Source organism: Alexandromys fortis, unplaced genomic scaffold (assembly GCF_014885135.2).
Source record: "Alexandromys fortis isolate MF-2015 unplaced genomic scaffold, M_Fortis_MF-2015_v1.1 scaffold_368, whole genome shotgun sequence".
Taxonomy (NCBI): domain Eukaryota; kingdom Metazoa; phylum Chordata; class Mammalia; order Rodentia; family Cricetidae; genus Alexandromys; species Alexandromys fortis.
Genome location: NW_026068243.1, coordinates 608,495 through 618,796, shown reverse-complemented (window position 1 = coordinate 618,796; position 10,302 = coordinate 608,495). Strand labels below are relative to the sequence as shown.

The following is a 10,302-nucleotide window of genomic DNA, read 5'->3' as shown; positions in this document are numbered from 1 at the left end:
TAGGGCTGCTTGTCATCTGCAGCAGTGTTGTTCCACATCTCTCCCAGTTTCTTTGCAACATCACCAATGGATAAGCCAGGGTGTTCTCCTTTGATTTTGGGGCGATACTCAGAACAGAACAAGAAGAAGGCCAAAGGAGGCCTCTTTGGTGCATTGGGGTCCTTGAACTTCTTTTTGGTCTCCCCTTTGGTGTGTGGGGGGGAATGTAGGTTTTCATTTTTCTTTTTATAACGAGCCTTGTCAGCCTTGGCCATGTCTTCAAATTTCCCCTTTTCTTTAGCAGACATGGTCTTCCACCTTTCTGAGCACTTCTTGGAGAACTCTGAGAAGTTGACAGAAGCATCCGGGTGCTTCTTCTTGTGTTCCTCCCGGCAGGTTTGCACAGAGAATGCATACGAGGACATTTTGCCTCTCGGCTTCTTAGGCTCTCCTTTGCCCATGTTTAGTTGATTTTCGTCCACGAGGCACAGAGTCACCCAGTGCCCGTCTGGCTCTCGCTTGCCCCGGCGCTGTCTCTATGGAGCTCAATGTACTGCAATCAACAAGCATATTATTATTGTTACTATTTTACTTTTCTGTTTATGGTAACCTGGGATACTTCACTGTAGATAAGGTATTAGCATCCTGAGTCAGCCTGTTTCCCGGAACCCTCAGTTCTGAAATTTGACTTTGATGAAGGATTTAGCCCTTTCCTATTCTGAGAAATAGTTTAATTCACTTCCTTTTGCCAGGCTTGTGACTCCTGACATAGTGGAAGTGATCATGAGGGATCTATGATCATTCATATGGCACCTTCCTGTGCATAGCACCTAAAGCAGGTCTAAGTGCCCTTGTTATTTCTGTGTCTTATTAGGAGGGAAGTGAGTCTGTGCCTCTGGCCGGTAGCACATGCAGGGTCAAGGACAATTATTTGGGCCCCTTCTCTCCTCTCTATTCCTTCCAATCTTCTTCCTGATTCTGGTTATTGAACACTGAAAAGGCAATTCTGAACAGCTTTCTCCGTGGGGTAGGATACTGCACCCACAGGTTCTGAGGAATCCTTTGAAGGCAGAGGCATGTGTGCCCTTTAGGGAATTTGGAAGGCCTCTGTTAGTCTGTTGAGAAAGAAGGCAGTTTTTTTTTTAAAATTTTTTACTTATATTTAACCATTAAGAATAGTTATGAAATGTGGCATCCTGTGATTCAAGAACCAGGAAAGTCATCCCCCCCCCAAACTCACTGTAAACAACAGTTACTTTGTTTAAATAAAAAAGTCTATGTAGGCAGAGATTTATCTTTTCTAATAGAGTGGAGATCTGAGGGAAGCAGGTGAAGATGAGGAACAGAAAGGTGTGTGTGAAGGCGTGGGGGTGGGGAATGGTTTTCCCAAGGGAGAAGCTGGAGAGCACAGGGTAAACTGGATTCTGAGGTGGCTTTGCATAAATAAAGGGCAGCAGCCAGTTTTTAATTCTCCACACATTCACACACAGACAGGAAGGAAGATACCCCACGGCCCGTCATGACTGACCAATCAAAATCCGTACATGACGAATGACTTGAGAAATCAATGAGTTCATCAATGGTGATACCAAGATGTCCAGCTTTCCTTGAATGGAGTTCTGTCAGCTCAAGAAAAGGCTGTTGAGAGGAGGATCTACTGCTGTGGGATCCATTCCTGTAGGGTTGTACTCCTTTTGTTCAGCAGACTTGGGGGAAATGGGAGAGCGTGGTGGTGTGTGCAACTCTGTGTGATGAGGACAGATACTTCAATGTAGTCTAGTTCAGGGATCGTCTTGAATGTGGAGCTCTATGCGATGAGAACATATTTCAGTGTATTCTAGTTCAGGTATCGTCTTGAATGTGGAGCTCTATGGGATGAGAACATATTTCAGTGTATTCTAGTTCAGGGATCTTCTTGAATGTGGAGCTCCATGGGATGAGGACAGATACTTTATCATAGTCTAATTGAGGGACCATCTAGAATATTGCAGAGTTCCCTCTTTCTTTTCTCTTCGCACAGTCTCCTCACTTGGTATGTACTTCCAAGGACCCTGAATAGAAGGCTCTTCAAATAATTTCTCTTGGCTCACACAAAATGCACCCAGCTGTAAGATGGTAGTACAATGTGAGCTCTCACCTTTTAATCAGATTTTCCCAGTACCACTTTATAGATGCTAGAACTTTCCGTTTTAAGAAAGATTTTTCTATTTATCCGTAATCTCTCTTTTTTGTTTATGTTCTCAGTAACAATATTATCCCTACGCTTGTGGTTACAACATAATGACTCATAAAGTGAGGCCGAACTGGAGGTTTCCAGAATGCAAAAGCCCATCTTCTCTCTGCCTCCTCCAGGCCCTCAAACACACCAGTCTATCCTCCTCTCTGTCTCAGGACCCGCTGCCTGAAGGGCATCAAACGTATCCACACTGAAGCACTGGCTTGTGATCTAAGATTTTTAGACTAGACTTCTCTCAGCTAATGTTTAAACTAACGCCTCCACTACAAGTCTGCTGCTCACATAGGTACAGGAGCAAGCACACTGGGGCAGGAAGTATACTGTCTCTGATCCTTGCTGAGGTAGTGACTGTGACTCTTTCCTTGTCGTCTGTGGTGGGTCTCCCCTTTATCTGAAACAAACTAAATGTAAAAGAATGTGTGCAAAGGAAATGAAAGAAAGTAGGAAATGGGCTACCATTTAAGCCACACAATAAAATTAGGTACAAGTCCTCATATGAGGGTTGGGGGAGGCAACCCAATATAGGAGGAAAAGGTTCCCAAGAGCAGAAGAATCGGAGAACCACTCGCTCCCTTTATTCTCAGTCCCCTTCCCTCCTTTTCACTCTTTGTCTTTCTCCAGTTTAGTCAGGAGATCTCATCTTTCAGTCCCCTTCTCAGGCTGATCCATGGGACTCTCTTAGAGTCCTCCTTGTGACCAGCTCCTCTGGAACTGTGATTTGTTGCTTGGTTATTCTTTACTTTACATCTAATATCCACTTATGAGTGAGTAAATACCATATTTGTCTTTCTGAGTTTGGGTTACCTCACTCAGGATGATTTTTTAAAAATTTTATTTGATTATATTTTATTAACATTCTTTTTTAGATAGAGAGAAAATAGGCATGTGGATTCTGGTAGGGTAACTTGAGGAGGACCTAGGAGGAAGGGAAACTGCAATCAGGATATACTGTATTAAAATTTTACTTTTAGTTTGAGATTTCCTTCAAATAAGAGGTAGAAATACAAGTCCATGTCTTATACTTTTAATGTTCTAGATTTAATGACATTCAGACTGTAAATAAGCGTTTCTTCAAAATTTTGACATGTTTCCCGATGTACTCCAGGATAAAGAAGCACAGCAGTAGGAAAGGGTGCGTCAGGCCAGGCACAGAGAGAATCCATTCCTATAGTGTGCATAGCTGCAGAAAAGATGGAGAGAAGCAATTAGCAAAGACGACAGGGTCGCTTTCCCTCAGCCTGTGCTCTCTTCTGCTCTGTTCTTTTGAATTCTGTTTTGGAGGAGTGTTCTTGAACTAAGCTATAGCTGAGACTCCCAGGGGAGCATTTGGCCCTGTGATGTTCAGGCCTTTTCTCCTAACCATCAGTTCTCTGCTTTGACAGACAGCAGAGCAATGTCGTCACCAGAGTCAGAAGATTGCTGTGATTGTAGCACATATTAATTTAAAAGGTTAATAACCTATGCCCATGTCTAAATGTCATTGTCAACCTCATTGTTTCTCATTGATTCTCTTTTCTTCTTATACCTCATTTATTTGGAAAAGATTGATATTTCTTCCCTTTCCTGGATTAATTGAGCACTTCATTCATTTAGTACTTATGAGTTCATGAGGACAAACTGTCCCTGAATATCTGGCCAAGAAAAGATCTGTTGAACACAGGCTTCACTCATGACCTGCTTTACGACCTCCAGAGAGAGTATACTAAGTCTCCGTGTCTTATCTTCCCTGTGCAATCCTCTCAGCCCATAGAGCCCATCACTCATAGATGAACTGGAGACTTCTCTGGAAGACTCTGAGGGAGGAGATAAAAGTGAACATTGGAATGAACAAAATAGCCACAGCCTCTGAACTGTTGTCCTTAAACCAAATATCTCTGTGTGAGGTAGGTCATGTGGGTCTCCCAGAGACATAGCCTTGCTGAGGACTTCTCTAGGTTAGTGCCCTTCCTAAAATAATGACAATGGAGCCTTTTTTAAAAAAAGGAAATATTGATTTAAATGACACCTTTTCTTCCCCTGCTCTGTCTTACACACACACACACACACACACACACACACACACACACAAACAAATTAGCAGATATTCTTTGTTAGTATTTTTCCACTTTGATAATTATTTCTTTACCTATTTATCTATTTATTATCTCTCTATAACTTTTAATTTCTGGTTGTTCTCTGATTATATTTTTAGACCTTGCTGAATTATATTTTAGAAACAGAGAAAGGGAACTTTCCCTTAATTAGGAATCTGGGTGGATGGAAATGCTTCCTTAGAATCAAGCATCTCTGTCAACAGATCTCTGGTTGTTGTCTTTTTTTTTTTTTTATTTGCTGTCAAAGGTACCGTGTTTACTGACATTCCAAAGTTTGTTGTGTATCTTCATAAAATGTTGGTCTTCTCAGGAGTTCAAGTTATGTACATCACCTTGTCCTTTCTTCTTTGTTCTGGTGAGTACATTTTGCTGTACTAGATGAGAACCTTAAACATAATCTAAAAAAACTCAGGGGGGGGGGGGGCAAAACCTCGGAAACACCCGAAATGACTGAATGAGCTTGACTCACTGGGGTTGTCGTCCTTGAACTGGTCATGTTAGGAATGTCTTGTTGTCAGTGGATTGTTCTTCTAACTAGTCCACTTAGAGAAGTTTGAAGAGAGCAGTGGGTTAGGACAGGCTGGGCAGGCTTTCAGTGTCTGCTCATTTGTCCTCCAGATTTCTAACAAAATGCTGTTGTCAAATGCAAAGTTGAGAACAGACTAATATCTTTAAATACGCCATTCTATGAAGATGCAGTTTATTTGACAGCTTTTGGCTGTCTTAGATAAGGCCCCTTTAGCAGGTGTTTTATCAACTATCAAGGTCAAGTGAGGCATTTGTTAAACATTGCTTAGAACATTGAATTACAGCTGATTACAGTTTTTTTTTCAAGTCAAGTGAACACTCAAAAGATATTTTGAACTCTGAGGTCAGAGTATATCACTTAATAATTGTATAAAATTAATATATCCAAGTCTATTAACAAATGGAAGATAATACTTTTGTATATGAGAGCAGTATAAAAGACCGCTTTCCCTGGTATACATATATATCTATGAATTAGAATTTTCTGAGCTTGCATGTATTTTTAGTTATTGTTTACCAATGACACAAAATTCTCATCTATTCCTTATAGCGTTTACAATTCACATAGACGTGTGCTACATGTAAATGTAGGTACTGCTTACAAAGACAATATGAACAAGGTTTTTTAATACATCTTATCTGTCTTCTCTGTTTTGTTTTCAGAAAGTTCCATTATAAAAAGATCATTTTATATACACGTAAGTTACTATCATTTCATCCAGAAATTGAAAATGTAAAATGTTCTTTTTTTATAAACTGAGTAATTTAATGTAAAATTTATCAAAGAAAATAAACTGTTCAAAACTTAAAACATGATATATTTTGTTACAATAAGTTCAAAACAGCAATCCTGAACTGCAAGATAGTTTATTATTGATGCAAGATGTGAGAGTATCTTTTTTTTTAAATTTAGTTTGCATACCAAGCACAGTTTCCCCTCCCTTTTGTCCTCTACTTCCCTACCCCACCTCCTTTCCACCCCTCCCCCCAACCACTCCTCCTCATTCTCCTTTCAAAAGGGGTAAAGCCTCCCATGGGAGTCAGCAAAGCATGGCATATCAGGTCTAGGCAGGACCAACCTCCTCCCTCTCCCTTCAAGGCTGGGCAATGCATTCTACTCTAGGGACCAGGTTTCAAAAGAGCCAGTATCAGGGACAGGTCCTGGTCCCTCTGTAGGGCCCCCAGAAAAGAACAAGCTACACAACTGTCACCCATATGAAGAAGGGCTAGGTTGGTCCCATGCTGACTCCCTTCCTGTTGATCCAGAGTCCATGAACTATGACAAGTTCAGGTCAGCTCTCTCTGTGGGTTTCCCTGTCTTATCTTGACCCAGCTTGCTCATATAATCCCTCCTCCTTCTTTTCAACTGGACTCCCAGAGCTCTGGGCAACTTATTATTTATACAAAGTTTAACAGTTAGTATCCTAATTCCAAATTTCAGCCATTGATAATCAGATATATAATTCAATATCTATACAACCCAGTGGGGTACAGTTCAATGCTTAACTTAACATTAAAAACAGTGCCTTCCATATACTCACATTGTAGAATGTTATTTTGAAAATAAATACTAAATTTGAAAATAAATAAATTGTCCTTCTAAATATCTATATATCTGTGACATATATGTCACAAGAATGTATGAAAAGTCACATGTATATAACATGTATAGCATTGATTTCTTTGTATAAATTACCAAAGTATCTAAAATTAATTATGTGTTTTTATTAAAATGAGCATACATGAGATGTATTGCCATGTAAATATACAGTAAATATGTGCATTGAATATTAGAGAAATTACAAAGAATGAGAGAATAATCAATAAAAAGTTAAATTTGGTGATGGGCTATGAAGGAAATGTCTGGTGGGGAAGCACAGATGTTACAATGTGTGTTGGCTGCCTTACAAGATCATGTTACACCAGCTGTGTTGTGTTCTATTTAGCAGAGACATAAAACTATAAATGTAATAATTACATGTTTTATATATGTTATATGTCGTTTATATCCATGTGTAGATGATATTTAAACCTTTTTGTGTGACATTACATACTAATAGTAAAAACAGTTTATTTAAAAGCCTATGCTCTAATACGTTTATGATATCCTTGTGTGTTGTAGCGACTGTGTGATACGTTTCAACCTTTTGGATATTGTAGCAAAGAGTATCTTCCAGTCTGTGCAACCAATCGCCGCACTTATGGCAACATATGCCTTTTCTGTATTGCATACAAGTAAGAATACCATTTTCAAAATAAGTTATTCCTAAGTAATGAAGACTTAGTAGCAAAATCTTACATTTGTGTTATTGATATTCCATGCTCATAATACACAGAAAAAAAGTGACCCTACCAAACCAATGTGTTATGAAAGGCATAGAAACATGTGTTCCTCGCTTTAATATTGTGAATTCTGAAAGTGGCTTTTCTATTTGGGATTTAGAATAGAATTGTGTTGAATATTGTACAAACAAAGAAGTCAATTAGCTTATCTGATATTCCTAATTTCAGATATACAAACATTATTAAATAATTCCAAAGCTGATGCTCAATAGATCTCTGTTACAGTCTGCAATCTATCAGGCTAGCAAGAAACTCCCTGAGAGCATCCTCTTATCCCCTGAACTCCTTGGAAGATTCTACACCACAGGATGCTCTCGGCCTAATATCCCTGTCCTTTTTACTCTGTGGTTTGATTGCTGTGTCTCATGTGTATGTAGTTCCTCTGCTGTTTTATCTCACATGAGCTAAGTGTCTTTTCCACTTCACAATCTTCTAATTTTTCAAGGCCTACTAACAATCCCTCATCTGGGCAAGATCCACAACTAAGGCAGAGCTGAGGCAGTAGAAATGGTCCAATACACCCACAGCAGGACGTGTGCAGATGCCAGGAGCAGTCAGAGTTTAGTTGCTCATAAAAGGAGAAATTAATATGTCCAATTCAGTTTTTCCCCTTTGAAAATTTCATGGCACACTTCTCAAGGAGTTTGAAGTAATTTCTTCTGACATTTTTGACCTCCTTTATTTTTTTCTTTGCAGAAGACACCGTGGTGCAATTATGGTGACACGTTTTGAAGCATGCTGAGTTTTAATGGAGCTACATATCCCTGGGGATATTATTATGATCACAGTTTTTCCCTGAAGTCTACAGTGGATCAGGGATTTTGTCATCAGGTTCCCATAGTCCCAGAAGATTGGGTGAATCTCTGTGTAGGATCCACAAGAGAAGACTGACTGTCATTGTTCTTTTCATTTCTCAGGTCCTCTGGTCTCAAGGTTTTACTTCATGTAATGAACTACTTAATGGCACTTAAATTCCTAAATCTTAATTTTACATTCTGTAAACTGACAACTTAAAGCCATTAATGCCCTAGTTATGGTTCTTAATAAAATTGTAAACTCCACTGTTTATCGAGAAAATCTTTAGGGGGTTAGAAAGATTTCCTAGTGGTTAGGGAAGCTTGATAATCTCTGTGCAAACCCAAGTTTGGTTTCCAGTGTTCATATCAGGTTTCTTATAACTTCCATCTTCATGGAGTCTCATATTATCTTCTGTCTCCCACAGACACCTGCATAGACATGTTGCACATACACATGAATATAAACATAGACATTAATAAAAATAAATCTTTTAAAAATGGTGCTATTTCCTTCATTGGAATATGAGGTAACCCAAACACATACTTTTGGCAAATACCTATGACAAGCTTTGAAATGCTCATTTTTGAATAGTTTCTGTGGCAATGTCTTTTTCTGGAAATAAATCTTGTCTCAGGAAGTGAACTTTTATAACTTGACCTTGCAAGGAAGTTGACCATAAGCATCAAGTCTATTTACTCTGAAGCATATTCTTTCTCAAAATGATAGCCTACAGAATGGGAAAAGATCTTCACTAATCCCACATCAGACATAGGTCTGATCTACAAAATATACAAAGAACTCAAGAAATTGGTTTATCAAAAGAACAAATAATCCAATAAAAGATGGAGTACAGACCTAAACAGAGAACTCTCAACAGAGGAATCTAAAATGGCTGAAAGACACTTAAGGAAATGTTCAACATCTTTAGCCATCATAGAAATGCTAATCAAAACAACTCTGAGATTCCATCTTATACCTGTAAGAATGGCCAAGATCAAAAACACTAATGACAACTTACACTGGAGAGCACGTGGTGTAAAGGGAACACTTCTGCATTGCTGGTGGGAATGTAAGCTGGTACAGCCCCTTTGGATGTCAGTGTGATGATTTCTCATAAAATTAGAAAACAACCTTCCTGAAGACCCAGTAATACCACTTTTGGGCATATATCCAAAGGATGCTCAATAGTGCCACAAAGACATGTGCTCAACTATGTTCATAGCAGCATTGTTTGTCATAGCTAGAACCTGAAAACAACCTAAATGCCCCTCGACTGAAGAATGGAAAAGGAAAATGTGGTACATTTACACAATGGAGTACTACACAGAAGAGATAAATAATGACATCTTGAATTTTGCAGGCAAATGGATGAAGCTAGAAAACAGCATTTTGAGTGAGGTAACCCATACACAGAAAGACAATTATCACATGTATTCACTTGGGAGTGGTTTTTAGTCATAAACAAAGAAAATTAGCTCACAAATCACAATCCCAGAGAACCTAGACAACAATGAGGACCCTAAGAGAGACATACATAGACATAATATACATGGGAAGTAGAAAAAGACAAGATCTCCTGAACAAATTGGGACCATTGGTACCTTGGGAGAGGGCTGGAGGTGAGGGGAGAGGCAGGGAGGAGAGCAGAGAAAAAATATAGAGCTCAATAAAAATCAATAAATTTAAAAAAATTCTTAACAGAAAAATTCATTAAAACGTCATACCTCAAATGATCACAAAAAGGCCCTGCTCACCTTCCAACCGTCTCTTTCTCTCTGTCTGTTCCTTTCTCTTTCTCTTCTTCTCTGCCTGTCTCTCTGTCTTCCTCTTTTTCTCTGCCTCTCTATTCTCTTCTGCTCTTGTCCCCAGAGGCCACTCTCCTCCTCCCCTCCCCTCTCTTTATGATCCTTTTCCCCCTAGGCAAATCCCCTCTATGTGAACTCTGGTGCACGATGTCTTTCTCTCTCATACTGCCATTTAAATGATAACAACACGGCACCACTAAGCATGGTGTTACATCCGAGGAGGGGTCCCTTTCTCCTGAACTGAGAGACTCAGCCTAGAATAGTCTCTGGGCAAGGGAGCTCAAGTGTTCAAACCAGTAAGCTTTCAGTGAGAAGCTACTATTTTTTTTTAAAATTTAAACCATAATTTAGATGTCTTGAAAGAAAATCACAGGGAATTAAACTTTATATACCTACCACCTAGCAATTATTATTAAAAATGCTATTTTACTTAAAAAAAATTGCAAGTTATTGTGGTATTTATATACTATGGAGCTGGCCAAAGGATACGATTCAATGATCTTTTCTTAGCAAGTAAACA

General features: G+C 39.1%; 2 protein-coding genes across 2 annotated transcripts; one reads left to right on the top strand and one right to left on the bottom strand.

The window, feature by feature from the left end:
- Window positions 1–6: 6 nt before the first annotated feature.
- On the bottom strand, window positions 7–2,998 carry LOC126494014 (high mobility group protein B1-like; the record flags this gene model as incomplete). Its single annotated transcript, XM_050131176.1, has 1 exon — window positions 7–2,998. A coding segment is annotated over exon 1 (434 nt), but the record flags the coding sequence as incomplete, so codon positions are not given.
- Window positions 2,999–3,201: 203 nt separating this feature from the next.
- On the top strand, window positions 3,202–8,240 carry LOC126494023 (trypsin inhibitor ClTI-1-like). Its single transcript, XM_050131189.1, has 5 exons — window positions 3,202–4,098; window positions 4,556–4,663; window positions 5,500–5,534; window positions 6,959–7,071; window positions 7,876–8,240. The coding sequence occupies exons 2-5, from the start codon at window positions 4,603–4,605 to the stop codon at window positions 7,919–7,921; spliced, it is 255 nt and encodes an 84-aa protein (XP_049987146.1). The 5' UTR covers window positions 3,202–4,098; window positions 4,556–4,602; the 3' UTR covers window positions 7,922–8,240.
- The last annotated feature ends 2,062 nt before the right edge of the window (window positions 8,241–10,302 follow it).